This window comes from Spea bombifrons, chromosome 2 (assembly GCF_027358695.1).
Source record: "Spea bombifrons isolate aSpeBom1 chromosome 2, aSpeBom1.2.pri, whole genome shotgun sequence".
In the NCBI taxonomy this organism is placed as follows: Eukaryota; Metazoa; Chordata; class Amphibia; order Anura; family Pelobatidae; genus Spea; species Spea bombifrons.
The window spans coordinates 56,652,896-56,670,074 of NC_071088.1; the positions used below are offsets into that span (position 1 = coordinate 56,652,896).

General features: G+C 44.5%; 1 protein-coding gene across 1 annotated transcript; it reads left to right on the top strand.

Annotated features, from left to right (window-relative positions):
• Positions 1 to 672: 672 nt before the first annotated feature.
• On the top strand, positions 673 to 3,392 carry GPR61 (G protein-coupled receptor 61). Its single transcript, XM_053454312.1, has 3 exons — positions 673 to 786; positions 1,241 to 1,422; positions 1,914 to 3,392. Exon 3 carries the CDS (start codon positions 2,039 to 2,041, stop codon positions 3,350 to 3,352), a length of 1,314 nt encoding a protein of 437 aa, XP_053310287.1. The 5' UTR covers positions 673 to 786; positions 1,241 to 1,422; positions 1,914 to 2,038; the 3' UTR covers positions 3,353 to 3,392.
• The last annotated feature ends 13,787 nt before the right edge of the window (positions 3,393 to 17,179 follow it).

A 17,179-nucleotide genomic window follows, 5' to 3' on the forward strand; every position in this document is an offset into this window, starting at 1 on the left:
ACACACACACACCAATCAGAGGAATTACCATGGTTAGTCAATATCACCGATCCAATATTATTTAACATATCAAACACTGCTCCATATATTTATAAAATGTAGGCTTGGTAACCAAAGACTATTAATAATAAAATGCATGATCAAGAGTAATATAAATAGAAAAGAGTGCAGAGTCTGTCAATACCACACTAAATCGAAACACTGTAACCACAATTGTGCCAAGTTGTAACCACACAAGGGTGAGTGGTTGGTAGATAAAGTGCCAAACAACCCTTACCTTTCCCAAATTGCTTTAGGTTAATACCCTATTGATGTCATACTTAAAAAATCCATTTGAATTTTGTAGACTCTAAGCTTTTCTACTCAAGCAGGATCTGCACAGTATAGAGCAAGGGGAATCCTCTGACAGCCACAGCTCCTATTCATTCCTGCCATTTTACCTTTTTTATGTAACTTGATGCCATGTATTTGGAGCAGACGCCGAATGAACTGTCTGCTACATTTGTTTACTGGTTCCTAAGGTACATAACATTCTGTCCCAACCGCCTGTCATAAAATTACAAAAATGAACATTGTGAATAATACTAATGCTACATAGTATTGAGATACTGTTTCAGGCACTTGAGAGGCTATCTACACATCGCGATGCTGTGGGCAAATATGAGAGTTTCTAGGACCCTGCGCCTCACGGCTGCCTTACTGCAGTGCTGTGCATTAGATGGTTATGGGCTGAGCTGACACTCTGGGCTCCTTCTCTTTGGATACAGATCCGGTTCCTGCAGACAGGTATATGGGGATGGCAGAGGTGGCTCTGACCAGATCATTACTGTACATAAGTGGTTCAAACATGGCTAGCTCTGTTATGCATAATAAACAATGTCAGATATCCGAACTGTGAGAAGGTGGGATAACTATATGCAGGTGTATAATATAAATGATAGTGGTTAAGCAGGTATTTGGTGGGGTTGGAATCTTAGGGGAGTCTGGTTAATGCCTTATGAAAAAGGGATTGTTGATTTGGTTAAATACGCATATAGTACACAAATATATAGCAATTATTTAATACATTGAACAGTTTGTATATATCTGCATAAAGAGAGACACGAAAAATCAAAATATTTGGTCAATGTTAACCCTATCTTGTCACCGATGATTCGTGATTCTTGTATAACAAAGTCTCAGTTTTGATACCCCCATCCCTAACGGATTCTAAATTAACCCTTCATAATTACCCATGCAGGTCTCCAGAGTTGCCGAGCAGCCTGCAAGATTTAAATGAACAGCTTTAGCCAAGATAAAGCAGAAGGACCATCTTATTCTTCATTAAAGGCTACAAACCAAAAAGCCTCAAGCCTGCATATTTATTTGTTGATACACAACACCTGTAGGTCTTCAGGAAGAAGATATGCCTGATCAGAGGAGGTAATTGCTGGGAGAAAATGGTGTGCTGTGATGCTCTGCAGAGGAAATTTAGACTACTAACAGATGAGTTGCTGTGCTATCCAAAGCAATATTTTAGTTTAAGGAATAATGATCTGCAAAATAAAAAGAAACCTCTGTAGTTTGTATTAAAATATGACACATATGAGTAACTGACAGCAGGAAAGAATAACAGACTGTGAGAAGTGAAAACACTCAACAAGGTGGGGAATAATGTATCTCACACAAGAGTGATGCGCTGTTGGAAAGAGAAAAACCTTGTCACAGACAATTCCGCAGGAGTTAACTATTGTTGAGAAATACTTGTCCGAAATGTGACAATTGTGAGCACCTTCTTCTTTTCTCCCCTTCTTTCCTTTTACCTTACTCTTTAATTTCTCCCTTTCTTTTATCCCCATTAGCCCTCTACCATTCTACATTTTCTTTTCTTAGCTCCTATTTTGTTAATTGTATCCCATATTCCCTGTCTATAGAACCCTCTTACGTGCCTTCATCTACCCCTTTGATTCTCTCAGGTCTTACCTCAATCCTTGGGGTATGATGGATGATGGTCCTGTGAATAGAAGAGGGATGGTGACCTTTTATCTTAATCCTGCTCATGGATACCTCCCTTGCCTCTCACACTTGGAACTCCTCCTTCAACAAGTCAATGGGTCCCTCTCCTACCAGTACTCATTATGGGTCTCTCTTCATCATGCTTCTAATGGACCTGCTGGCAGTTGCTGGGAATGTGGCAGTAATGGGGGTCATCATGAAGACCCCATCCCTCAGGAAGTTTGTTTTGGTCTTCCACTTGTGCATGGTGGATCTTCTGGCTGCACTGACCCTTATGCCACTGGCTATGTTGTCAGGGAATGAGGGAACCTCCATTTATGAAGGACAGGGTTTGGGGCCGATGGCCTGTCGTGCCTACCTCTTTTTGAGTGTTTGCCTGACCAGCACAGGGATCTTATCGATTTCTGCCATTAACATTGAGCGATACTACTATGTTGTGCATCCCATGAAGTACCAAGTCAAGATGACAATGGGACTGGTCAGTTGGGTACTAGCAGGTGTCTGGATTAAGGCCTTGCTGACCTCGCTCATACCAGTATTGGGCTGGAGCCCTCCAGCCCCAGGACACTGCAGCCTACAGGGGGGGGGCAACAGTGTCTTCAGAGCTGGATTCCTCCTCTTCTACTCCTCATTCTATTTCCTGCTTCCTCTCACCATTATCATTGTTGTCTACTGCAGCATGTTCAAGGTGGCACGTGTTGCAGCTCTTAACCAGGGTCCCCTGCCAACATGGATGGACACCTCCCCTCAGAGACGGCGTTCAGAATCCCTCAGTAGCCGCTCCACTATGGTGACAAGTTCAGGAGCCACGCGCGGGACTCCTAAGCAAAGAATGGCAGGTGGCAGTGGGGGGAAAGCAGCGGCTGTTTTAGCTGCAGTAGGAGGGCAGTTCCTGCTGTGCTGGCTGCCCTATTTTAGCTTCCAATTATATGCTGCATTGCGCTCCCCTCCTCCTCCCCCTGGATCACGAGTAGAGTGGGCGGTTACCTGGATGGGGTTCTTCTGCTTTGTCTCCAATCCCATTTTCTATGGCTGCCTCAATCGGCAAATTCGGAATGAACTAGGGCGTTGGGTGGGTTGTCTGTTCAAAAGGGAAGGTTCGGGTGAAGATGAACTTCGGTTGCCAAGTAGGGAGGGCTCCATTGAGGAGAATTTCTTGCAGTTTCTACAGGGCACTGGTTGCCCTCCTGACAACAGGACAACTGCCTACATACCTCCCAAGGGAGATCATCCAGTTATAGACTTCCGGATTCCAGGGCAGATTGCAGAGGAAACCTCAGAGTTTCTTGAGCAACCATGGGATGCGACAGCTGTGAACAAAGATTATACTAGTACAGGCCCCTCTCCCAAAACATAAATCCCCAGAAACGCACAACCACTAATTGTTACAATCCTCTGGATATAATACAGAACCAGGACCCAAAAACTGGCTTTTGTCTTACAGTACAAGAGTCAAAAAGACACCCAACGTTCCCTCAATAACCCTTTTACTGTAAAAACATGCAATTTGCAATTTCTAAATGCTATGACAATACATGGGTTACCTAAATAAACCTTTCATGCTTTCCCGTACTTACATTTTCAATCTATTTTGTGCTCTTTATAGAGCCTACCATGTTGAGGAGTATGAACATGGATCATCCCTTGCTATATTTTATGTGATGGTGAAGATAAATGTGGGTGTTACACAAATTATCATTTCAGCTTTTTAAAAAGCTGATGATTCAGAGAGAGAGGTTTTGCACCCTATAAGTTCATTTATTAAGCATTTATAATAGCTTCCAATTTCTTTATTCCTTCCTCTGGAATTTGTTAACATTTTGCTTCGCATGCCTTCCCATATCTCTTCCTTACTTCTAAGCTCCCAATTGCACACTTTTATTTGTCTCAAACTTGTATACACTTCTGCTTCCTCATTTTCACTCCCTGGATACTTTTCTTTTAAAAACAATGATAGGTGGGACAAGGAAATGAAAACAGCTTTGTAAATGCTAAATTTAATCCTGGAGTCTGAGTAAAGTACTTATTGCCAAATGATATATGTGTCTGTCTTTAAAACTTACTGCATATACACCTAAATTTGTTTATGTGTTATATGAGCAATAGGGGGCACCTGTCCCTCCCCGAAATACAATGAGGCCCAATGGAGCAGCAGGGGAGGGAGGAACAGTAGTCTGTATAGAGTAGGTTAACTGGACATAAGTGAGAAAAAGCTTTTATTTAATTCTGTACAATTTTCTGGTTTAATCTGCTCTCTTCCTCTCACTTTATCTGGTCTCCTCCCCTTCATCTTCATTTTAACCTTCCTTTTTAAATTAAGTGTAATAGGTTGGATAATTTAACCTCTTGATGACAATTGGCGTGTCAAGCATGTCACGGAAAAACAGTCTGTTAACAACAATTGAAGTGTTTGCTGGGCACCATCATATTGAAAGACCAAGAGTCTTTCAAATATGATGGCCATCTACCGCTGGAAAGAGTGTTTTGGAAGAATTGCTTCCTTCGCTGAGCTGATGTTGCTAAAATACCTCGATTACTTCCTAATCCTTATTTTAAGCTGTGGAGCGCCATTATATTTGAAAGAAACGTGGTCTTTCAATATGGTGGCCCCCAGTATACACATGTTTGAGGGTGTCGCTTGATGTCCTTGACCAGAGGTGTTGTTGGATTTCATGAACATCCAGTGAGTAACCCATCATTCAGGTTGCTCAGGAGAGAAATAATTTGTCCAGTCGGAATCCATTATGGATCCCTCATTTGCTTTTAGTGAGGGAGAGAGACAGATCCTTGTGTGAGAGCAGGTATAATGTATTAAAAATTTTAATAAAATTCCAGCGTTTGAAATACCCTGGGGTGTTGAGATTTCAAACATATATGGTTTGACGGGGTAAATTGAATTAGCGGGGTTCAACAATGTCCCAAATAACACATGGGGCAGGATGACGACATGTCAAATGTCCAATTTGAAAAATGCACACATCCCAAATGTGGCCTTTTAGTGCCCATACAACTCAATAATGCCATGCATGGGGGTACCACTGTACTCAAGAGATGTTGCTGAACACATATTGGGGTGGTATTTGAACATGGAGCGGTTAATTCATACCAAAAGTACAATGTGTGTGGGAAAAAAACACAAACAAACTCTAGTAGTAGTAGTCTGGTAGTAGAATTAGTAACTGGAAGTGGTTAAAATAACAGTATTTGAAACACTTCGGGGGATCTAATCAAACATATATGGTTTGATGGGGTGAATTGAATTGGCCATTCATTCATTCAGAGTGCCCCATGATATGCCTCCAGAAATCATGCCTTTTATTAAATTTTTAAAAAAATTAGTTTACATGAATTAATAAAGAAATAATAGTTTCTTACAAGAATGTCGGGAAGAATAATCAATGTTTTGTTCCACTGAATAAAATTCATGTAAAAATGTTTGCAGTAGCAAATGTTTTGATTCCATTATGTCTAATGTATTTCATTTTTTAGGGCCTTTTAACAATTTTGCTTTCTGGCATTTTAATACTGATAATGTGATAAAAATAATGTTTTATAGTTATTTATATGGCAAAAAGTGTAAAAAAATGGCCGCTGCCGCACCGAAGGCTAGCTAAAACAGCTTAGGAAGGGAACGGCAATCGCTTGCTAAGCATAATCGGTGTTGCTGACATGCCTCGATATTGAGGCATGTAGCAACACAACCCCCCCTACCCCGATCGCTTTCTGATTGCTCCGAAGAGCAAGCGCCATCAAGTGAATGACGTTGCTGCCACTCACAAAATGGCATCACCAACTGAAAAATGAATGAATTCACAGAGGGTCTATCCAGACCCTCTTGAGAACTCTCACGCTCCTCCTGCAGGTTGAATGCAGGTCAACCATGCAAGGTCAATGGAGCCCAGCTCACTAATCAGTGTGATTAGTAAAAGAAAATATGGTAACATGTACAAATAATTCCCTACTGTCACCAGAAAAGTGCATATATATATATATATAAAAAAAATTAAGAGCAAGTTCTACAATTAGTGCAATATCTTCACAAAATTCCCCGCATGGAAAGAGTTAAAATATTGGCGTTCTAAATGCCCATAGGGTGCCTAGTTTTAAAAAAGGTATGATTTGATGGGATAAATTGAATTGACCAACTTCATGTAAAGTAAAGTTTTTTTAAAACTTTATTTAACATGGAGGATGTTAAATAAAGTTAAAACAACAAAAAAAACCCCAATGTTTTAACCCCTTGGCTGCTAAGCCATTTCCCACCTGGGTGCTAAGCTGGTTTTCAGCATTTTGGTGCATTTCTCGTTTAAACGCGTTTAGAAGAACATTTCTTGGGAATAAACTATACAAACCATATATTGTTTTTTTCAGCACACCCAGCAGATTCCAAATATACCATTTTTATATGTGTATGTCTCATTAGGTTTGCAAAATAAAGCCAAAAATAGGAAAAAAGTGTATTTTTTCCATTCCGACTCAATAAAAACTAGTTTGTAATTTTATTTTTCTAAACTAATATCAAAACCTGTGTTGCTAAATATTTGTAGTAGGTAACCAGTCTAAAATAAACTGAAATTGAGAACAGTAGACTGTGTTTTTCTAATATTTTATAGCTAAAAGTTAAATTTACTAGACTATCACAAAAACTATCACAAACATCTTTAAATTTAATGCGTGGCTGCCGTCAATTAAACAGCTCTAGCTGCCCGGGATGTTAAAATATGCCAACAAAACTATATATTTTTAGAAACTACACGCCCAGCTGCAGCAAATGAGGTCTTATTTGTATTTGTATCACAAATCTGATGTGCACAACAAATACGTGAATATCACATAAAAATAAAAAATCTTTTTAATTAAAAGCGACAAGTTCATTTATGTCTTGCGCACTCCAGTCTTGTGCTACTAATACATGCAGCCCCTCATTTGATGCGCCAAGGGGTGTAGTTTCTGAAAATATATACTTTATGTACCATAATTTAACTTTCCAGCTGTCTAGAGCTGTCTAAATGCAGCCATCACCCCTAAATGTTTTAAGACAATTTTTTAACAAGATTTTTTTTCTAACCATAGCGACATGTTCATTTGTGTCTTGCGCACTCCACGTTTGTACTAGAAACACATGCAGCCCCTCATTTGATGCGCCAAGGGGTGTAGTTTTTGCAAACGTGTACTTTTTGTGCCATAATTTAACTTCTTACGTGAGCAGTAATGCCATGTCAAGGCTTCAACCCTAATTACTGACCATTCACACGCCTTTCATATCTCCATTCACTCGCAGAAGCACACACCATACTTTCCATACATTCACTCGCAGAAGCACACCATTCTTTCACCTTACAATCCCAAAGAAATGATGGTAAAGGGATAAAAAAAAATCACTTTTACAGCAAAAATAAGTTTTGCAGTAAAAATGCAAGGAGCTCCAGGAATGAGATGGTTACTCACGTACCGCACAGGCTAAATGGCTGATTTTAATAATATTTACAGTTCATCAGGATTTCAAAAATTGCCTTCCTCTACCATTGGCTATATTTAACCCCATGTTTAGATAATTTAATTTGGGGGTCTCTAGGCAATTTTGATCTTTATCTTTTTTTTTTTTTACTTTTTTTGTACATTTTAAATTTTTTAACTTACAATTTTTTATTACCTTTCCAATGGTATATGTTGTGGGTCTGTAGCTGCTTAAATGCCTGAGATACAGGCATCTAAGCAGCATGCCCCCATACTGCTTTAACTGACAATTGTCAGTTATTAATAAAATTGCGTGGTGATGTCATTGCGCGTGCCGTCACTGGCCGGATCGGGTGGCCCCAGTGATGCCCTTCAGTGTGAGGGGCAGATCACCGGGGTAGGTGGTGATGGGGGTCCACAGACCTCCATCAAGGTAAGGTAGTGCTAGCGACGGCATGGTGCCGTTGTTAGCACCTGACTGGGACTGCTAGCGACGGCACTATGGTAAAGAGGTAAATTTAAGTCCCGGACAGGGGCGCCGAACGGTCGCTCGTGAAGTTTGCAGCAAACGCTAGGCACCCCTCACTCTCCGTGACTCCGTCGCGGTGCCGGCGTTTCATGCTGAGCACCGAAATATGCCATATTCCGGCGCTCAGCTCTGGCTGGGCCATTCCAAAACATTAATCTTCTTCTGGTGAAGCCATGCTTTGGTAGATTTGGATGTGTGCTTTGGGTCGTTGTCGTGCTGAAAGGTGAACTTCATCTTCAGCTTCCTAACAAACGCCTGAAGGTTTTGTGCCAAAATTTCCTGGTATTTGGAACTGTTCATTCCCAAATCCCCAGCACTATGCTTCACTGTAGGTAGGGTGTTCTTTGGGTGATGTGCAGTGTTGTTTTTGCGCCAAACATACCTTCTGGAATTATTGTTGTCACGTGTAGCGCACAGCCAGTACTTGCAAGAAATTCCTGCAGTTCCTTTAATGTTGCAGTAGGTCTCTTGTAAGCCTCCCTGACCAGTTTTCTTCCCGTCTTTTTCATCAATTTTGGAGGGACTTGGTAATGTCTCTGTTGTGCCATATTGTTTCCACTTGATGATGACTGTCTTCATTGTGTTCCATGGTATATCAAATGCTTTGGAAATTCTTTTGTACCCTTCTCCTGACTGATATCTTTCAACAATGAGATCCCTCTGATGCTTTGGAAGCTCTCTGTGGACCATGGCTTTTGCTCTGAGATGCAACTAAGAAAATGTCAGGTAAATCCTACTAGCTGATCTTTATTTGTGATTAACCACTTTAAATGATGGCAGGTGTGTAATGACTTTTATTTAACATGAGTTTGAATGTGATTGGTTTATTCTGAACACAGCCACAGCCCCCATTATAAGAGGTGCACACCAGGTTATCGTGAGGGTTTTTTTCCCCCCTCAAAGATTTCAGCTTGTTTTGCAATTGAATTGCTGTTTATGAGACCGTTACTATAATGGATAAAGCTTAAAATCCTTTCTACAAAAGACATGTATACATGCCACATATTCCAGTGCTCACATATCATCAGGAAGATGACCAGTATTGCTGACGGTAGTTCCGTGTGAACACTTTTGCAGTGATTCACAGATGAGCTGTCAGACTTTTTCAGCATTCCCACAGGAGGCACAGCAAAATTGCAAGGTTTCCACTGTAACATCTGCTGAAGCAAATTGCCACTTTTCACCCAGTTCTATTCATAATGCATCATGAAGGGCAACCCCCAGCGAGCTTCACTTGCTGGAAAGGCATTGTTGTTCCTTTATATGACAAGGGGTAGCCTTGACTCTCGGGCTATGCCGTGCCCAGTTAACCCCCAAATAAAACACAGACTCCAATGTGGGATGAAAAGGCAACAACCAATTTATTAAAGTAATTGCCGCACAACCTGTGAACATAAAAGGTGCGTTAACACGACAATGACCCAAAAATCATAAGCTTGCCAGGATCAACTGGGGCCAGACCAGGGCCGGCCGAAGACTTAACGCCGCCTGGGGCAAAGTTTAAAACGCCCCCCCCGCCGACGCCGATGCCATAATCTACGATCCCCCCCCGGTACTTACCTTTAAACAGTCCTGCGGCGAGTCTCCCTGCTCTGCCACGGTGCCGGCTTGTAATGCTGAGCGCCGGAAATTGACGTCACTTCCGGCGCTCTGCATTACAAGCCGGCACCGGGACCGAACAGGGAGACTCGCCGCAGAGGAGAGAGAGAGAGGGGCGCCGAGCGGGTAAGCGAAAACCATTCGGTGCCCCTCTCTCTCTCCTCCGCAATTGCCCCAGTCTGCCCAATTATAGGGCCGGCCCTGGGCCAGACCATAAATGTCACCTATGGGAGGGCATCTCGTGAAGCCCTACCCCCATCCGAGGATCCAGCAAACACACCCAGGCAGGAACCTCCCACCAAAACCTTTCCATCAATGGCTATAACAACACATAACAACCCCCGGCTACTTGGAAAGCTACCGCTCCCCGGCTGTGACAACATGCCTAGAACAGAAACAGAGAAAATTAGTAAACATGATCATCTCCCAATATATAAAGGGAGGGAGGGTGGGACAAACATATGGGGTAAGCTGGCACAACAAAACAGCCCAGGACCCCACCTTCACTTCCTCCCCCTCCCATCTAAACTTTATATGACCCCCTGGCCTAGCCGTGCTCCGCATTCCTGTCAAGGCCCCTTCTAGTCTATGCAGACCCTGTGGGCATCATGACAGGGGAAGCCTCGACTCTCGGGCTGTGCCATGCGCAGTTAACCCCCCAAATAAAACGCAGACACCAATGTGGGATGAAAAGGCCAATTTATTAAAGTCATTGCCACGCAACCTGTGAACATAAAAGGTCCGTTAACATGACAATGACCCAAAAAACATTTACAACCTAGCACCCATAAGCTTGCTAGGATCAACCAGGGCCAGACCATAAACGTCACCTATGAGAGGGCATCTCGCGAAGCCCTACCCCCACCCAAGGTTCCAGCAAACAGGCCCAGGCATGAACCTCCCACCAAAACTTTTCTACCAGTGGCTATAACACCACATAACACCCCCTACCGCCACAAGGACCTCCCCACCTGCTATCCTCAGTTTTTCTCCTGCCCTACATCAGGTAGGCAGGACTCGTCTCCCGTTTATTATTTTTTCTCTGGCTCCAGGCGGAGCTGGTTCCCCGGGCTAAGCCCCCTTGGTGGGGGATACCCTTGCACCAGAGCCAGATGGCTGGTGCCTGCACCGCCCAGCGCGTACAGTACCTTGGCGAGATGATGTTGCGGTTCTCGCAGTCCTTTGTTCCCTGCTCCTCCCCGCGTTCTGCTCGGCAGGAGTACAGGTCAGCGTCTTCTGCCGCTGTGCAGCATTACGGATCCTAGGTGTCATGGCGTCTCGTTAACTTCTGGCCAGGAGGATAACGCACTTCCGGTTGTGTGTTCCAAGCCTCGTTTTTGGACGATTTTGAAAATGTTGGCGCAAAGTTACCGCTGTTGCTGCTTTCAACCTGATTCCTGGCTATTTTAACTGGAAGGTAAGTTGGTACTTTACTCTTTTTAGTTCCTGCTGGTTTTCTGGGTGTTGTTGCATCTGGTATTATTATTATTATGTCGGCTCCTAACTAAACATGCGCAGTGCTCTGGATGTCACAGAGCCTTGCTAGATTGGAGAAAGAAGCTTTGTACCTCTTGCCTAAAGTCGGTTGCAGATTCTGAGGCGGCTGGAGGAAGAGAGTTTTTGTTCTGGCTTAAAGAAGAGATGCAGTCTAGCTTCTCTGCTTTTCATCAAGCAATCCCGGCACCTTCCTACCCTCCCCTTCCGGCTGGGCAAGATCCCACTCTCCTGGGTCATCATCATCCTCAGCTGTCGGACTCAGAATTTGATTATCCTGAGGTGGAGGAGCTCTCATCTGAAGTGGAGATCCGGGAAGATAGTTATTTTCTTTTCCCTGTTGAAGAAATTGATACCCTTATCTCCGCTGTAAGGTCTGCGATGCATCTGGAAGAAATCACTACGCAGAAGAGCGACCCCTTCTTTGCCAGTTTCTCCAGGCGTTCAGCCTCCTTTCCGGTTCATCCTGCTCTGTCTGATGTTATCAAGCAGGAATGGCAGCATCCGGAAAGAAGAGTTAACCTGTCTAGGCGTGTTAAACACTTATTTCCCTTTGAGGAAGACTTTACCAACTTTTGTGCTACTCTTTTGGTGGATTCCCGCGGTTATGAGGGTCTCTAGGAAAACTACTTTACCACTAGAAGATGGTTCGCATTTCTCTGACCTCATGGAGAAGAAAGCTGAAGCAGCCGTCAAGAAGAATTTTGAGGCATCTGCTTCTGTTTTCAAGCCAGCTATAACATCTATGTCAGTTTCCAGAGTGGTTAAGGTCTGGATTTCACAGATTGAGGAGGATGTTGCCGCCAAGACCTCTAGAGACGTGATCATAAAGAATGTCGTTGCTGTTAAATTGGCTGTGGACTTTCTCTGCAATGCATCTATTAAGACCATCAGAATGACAGCCATAGCTTCTGCACTCTCGTGCGAGGGGTAGAGCTGACAGATTCTCCTTCCCCAAAGCGCCTCAGGACCCCAAGAGCTCCGCATGACGTCACCCCCATTCCTGTGGGAGGGAGGCTCCGGTTTTTCAGAGACTCTTGGTTCTCTATCACTCGAGAACCCTGGGTAAGAACCATCATATCTCAGGGTTACCGGCTACAATTTCTTATCAGACCTCCGGAACGTTTTTTGATTTCCCACCTTCCGCAGGATCGAGAGAAGCAGACTTTCCTGTTGTCCACCATACAGCAGTTTGCAGAGCTTAAGGTCCTGGTTCCCGTTCCTCAGCTGGAGCAAGGCCGGGGGATCTATTCTCCTGTCTTCCTGGTTCCCAAAGCAACGGGAGGTTCCTGAACGGTCACCTCAGGTACGTCCGGTTCAAGATGGAAACCATAAGATTCACTCTAGACACCTTATGCCTCCATGACTTCATGGTCTCTATAGACCTCAAGGATGGTTATCTGCATTTTCTTGTGTATCCGTCTCATCAGCGGTTTCTACGCATTGCTGTTCCGTGGGGTTCGAGTATCCAGCATTTCCAGTTCCAGGCCCTTCCATTTGGTCTATCGGTGGCCCCCAGAGTCTTCACAAAACTCCTGGCTGTGGTGGCAGCTCATTTCAGAATCAGGGAATCTCAGTCATCCCTTACCTGGATGACTGGCTTATCCACGCCAGTTCGGCTCCTGTTCTTCAGTCTCACCTTTCCAGAGTGGTAAACACCTTGCAGGAGCTAGGCTGGATTCTCAATTGGGACAAGTCAAGCACCGTTCCTTCTCAGCAGATTGTGGTCCTGGGCCTAGGTCTGGATTCCCGCTCGGGGACAGCCTTTCTTCCACCTTCCAAGATCGACGGGATTTGTTCACTGGTCCGAACGGTTCTCTCTGCGCCCAGAAGCTCCATAAGAACGTGCATGTCTCTGCTGGGCAGAATGGCCTCCACAAGTCTGCAGAACTTTATCCTTCATTTTTTAGACGGAAGTCTATTCACCCTGGACAGGCTTGTTCGTCTTCCTCCTTATGTCCGAACATCCCTCACCTGGTGGCTTCAAAGGGACACCCTGGCTGCAGGGAATAGCTGGTCAGTATCAGCCAAAGAGCCCCTCACCACAGACGCAAGCATCAGAGGATGGGAAGCTATGTATCAAGACAGCTTCATTCAAAGTCTGTGGTCTCCACCTGTGCAACCAAGCAGTAATAGCATATATCAACAAGCAAGGAGGCACCAGAAGCCCTCGTCTTTTGCATATAGCTCTCAGAATCTCCTTCTAGGTGGAGGCTCGTGCTATTACCCTAACCGTAATTCACCTCAAAGGCACTTTGAACTCTCAAGCGGATTTCCTGTGCAGAACTCCTATTATGAGCGGCGAGTGGGCTCTACATCCTGCAGCCTTCAGGCTTATTGCCCAGCAGTGGGGCTTACAAGAAATCAACCTTATGGCCTCCAGAGTCAATACTCAGGTCCCGGCCTTCTTCTCTCTGAATCCTCGGGATCATCCTTCGACAGTAGATGCCTTCACCCAGACCTGGAATTTCCGTCTTGCCTATGTTTTTCCTACTGTCCCACTGATTTCCAAGGTTCTGCAAAAGATCAAGAACGACAATGCCTCTGTTATCCTCATCGCTCCAGACTTGCAGAGGTGCGTATGGTATTCAGACTTGATCAACCTCGCTGTCAGAAGGCCTATGAGGCTCCCTGCTTGGAGAGACCTTCTTTGTCAGGGCCAGTTTCTTCACCCGAATCCAGAGGTCTTCCTGCTGACGGCCAGGAGGCTGAGTGCAAGATCCTGAAGGCTCAGGGTTTCTCTCATTCGATGACTGAGACGTTTCAGTAGGAAGAAGGTTACCTCCCTCAGATATATAAAAATCTGGAAGAGGTTTTGCAGTTGGAATTCCAGACGGATTCTACCGGCCTCCTGTTCCCCAGGATCGATTCTGGAGTTTCTGGAAGAAGGATTCGACCTTGGGCTACAACCTTCTATGATCAAGGTCCAGATTTCTGCTATCAGTGCCTTACTGGGGGTTGACCTTGTCTCTCTGCCAGTCGTCAGAAGATTTTCTAAAGCCATTGTTCAAATGCGTCCACGCCCAGTCACCAAGATGGTCCCCTGGGACCTTAATCTTGTCCTTTGTAGACTCATGTTACCACCTTTTGAGCCTCTTCAATCAGTGTCGCTTCATTTGCTGTCTTTGAAGACCGCCTTTTTGGTGGCTATTACCTCGGCTAGGCGTATCAGCGAGCTCCAGGTTCTGTTTATGCAAAATCCTTACCTGCGCTTCTTTCCTGAGAAAGTCGTCCTACCTCTGCCTCCAGAGTTTACTCCTAAGGTTCAGTCGGCTTTTCACAGAAACCAAGAGATGGTGTTGCCTACCTTTTTTCCATCTCCACGGTCTGCTGAAGAGGAAGCTCTGCATACTCTAGACCTTAAGAGATGCCTTACTTTTTATCTGGAACGGACTCATCCTCACGTAAGTCTTCTCAGCTGTTTGTGGCAGTTGCCGGTCCCAGCAGGGGTTCGGACATTGCTAGGTGGATTGTGTCAGCCATCAGCCTGGCATACTCTGCAGCTGGCCAATCTTCACCTACGGGGATCAGAGCTCACTGTACTCGAGCAGTCTCGTCTTCCTGGGCAGAACACTGTCGCATTTCTCCCGAGCAGATTTGTTAGACAGCTACTTGGAAGACTCTCCATACCTTTGCCCGGTATTATAGACGCGATCAGATGGCGCAAGAATACTTGCTTTTCGGTCCTTGAGGCTGTTTTGTCTTAATGTTTTTTCTATCCTTCGTCTTGGGTATATCTATCTATGTGTCACCAGGGATGGCAGGGAAACAGTAAGTTCTACTTACTGAGAGCTTCTTTTCCCTGCTGATCCCTGGTGACACATTTGTTCCCTCCCTTCCTTTTCAATAAAGAATTTTGCATGAGTTTTTTTTTTCCTGTGTGATCTTTGTTATTTACTAAGGATAGCTGGTGGAGAGGGGCTTTTAAGTCTTTTGGAGTCCTGCCCTATCTCAGGTTCGGAGGAGGAATCTATCTATGTGTCACCAGGGATCGGCAGGGAAAATAAGCTCTTGGTAAGTAGAACTTACTGTTTCAACCCCACCAGGCACAGCCAAATGAAATAAATCCGACCCCACACCACTAAGATGCACCCCATCTGCAACAGAAAGCCCAGTACACTCCCTGCAAATCCACATGCCGTATCACCACATCCCACTGCTTCCTAACAAAACTCACCATGAGCTTGTGAACCTTCCCCCGACTCCTTTCCTGTGACACAGAATCCCTTGCCCAGCGCCATGTCCCACTGGGAAGCATTGCAGACCACACTAGATTTACACTAGGAAGCAGCACCATCAACCTCAACATATCCTGCTTCATTCTCCAAACCAACTCACACTGAGGCATAACCCCCACGTCATTGCCTCCGACAGTAATGACCAAAATATCAGGCCGAACCCTCAACCACATATACTGCACCACCGTCAACAGCACCCCATCCCACAACACACCCCAAACCACCTCACATGAACCAGGTCCGTTGAGAAGCCCAGCTGCAGATAGTTTTTCTTAACTGCGGCTCTCTTACGGGCCCAGCAAACATGGGAATAGCCGACGATCCAAACTACCAACCGATAACCTGCAACAAAGCAAAATGGAACAAATGGAAAGGGAGGGAACAACCCAACCAAATCCAAACAACAACCCGCCTTAAGCAACCCTGTCAACGTAACCTCTGCGGCCAGACGTACACCCGAAAACAAGCTGATTCCTAATGACCGATATGCCATACCACCTCTTCACTCCTTCCTTGGCCGCCCCTAAACGGAATTAATGCGCCCCAAAGTCCAACGCTCCTAAACCCAAGTACATTACCTTAAAAAACTGAAACAGCGGCATTGCTGCCATTCACAAGATTGCGGCGCCAACTGTCACATCAATGAGTTGCAGGTATTGCATTCAACCATGCAGGTCAATGGAGCCCAGTTCACTTATCACAATGTGATTATTAAAATAAAAGAAATAAATAATTTCAAACGGTAACATGTCAAAATAATATCCCACTGTCACATATAGTCCATATATATATATATATATATATATATATATATTCATGCACAGCTGTATAGGAGACACCGGAGTCAGGCAGGACCCGAGGGTACAGCACGTGGTCAACAGCCTGAGGTTAGGATGCCGGAAAGCAGGATAAACGAGAAACACGCCAAGGTCAGGATGCCGGAGAATAACGAGTCGACAAACGAAGCCGATGTCAAACACGACGAGACTGATACCAGAAAACGCACTCTGGGGACTAGCACCAGGCATTATGACCATCTCCTGTGCGGCTCTTCAGCAGAACACAGCAGCGGCAGTCATGCAGTGGAGGGGGGTCTCTCTCTCCCCTGTGGCTGCTGCTGCAGCAGCAGTCATGCGGAAGAGGGGGTCTCCTTCTTGTTTGTGACGGCTGCTGTTGCGGCTGAGAGGAGGAGGGGGGTCTCCCTCTTCTCCGTAGCAGCAGGTGAGTAACATATACATATATAAATATATATACAAAAAAGTTTTTTATGAGCAAGTTCTTCACAAAACTTGGAAAGAGTAAAATTTTGGCAATTTAAATCCCCATGGTGCCTAGTTGAAAAAATGTAATTGGTCGGCTTCAAAGATGTCCCAAATATGGGACATGGGCACAGACTGAACAGAGGCCAAAAAATGCAAACCTCACAAAGACCCAACACACCCATACATGGGGTGTATCGCTGTACTCAACACATGTGTTACTGAACACATATTGGGGTGTTGTTTGACAGTAACATGTACCAGGAACGGTAAATGACCAGTTTGACAAAGGCTGATAGTATAGTAGGTTGAAAAAAGACTTCAGTCCATCAAGCTCAACCTTTCACACATACTTAGTTCTAAATTTGATTCAAAAGAAGGCACAAAAAACCTACTTACCAATTATGCCACAACAGGGAAAAAAAAATCCTTCTTGATTCCATGGCAGCAATCAGATTACTCCCTGGATCAACTTTCTAATACAACTGTCCTTTTAGCAGTTGTAGCTCTTTATGTTATGCTTAACCAGAAAAGCATCCAGACCTTTCTTACAAATATCCACAGAGTTAGATAATACAACATCCTTAGGCAAAGAGTTCCATATTCTT

What these genes read in the sequence shown, in the direction of transcription:
- GPR61 (XM_053454312.1), top strand. Translation starts at nt 2,039, where the DNA reads ATGGATACCTCCCTTGCCTCTCACACTTGGAACTCCTCCTTCAACAAG.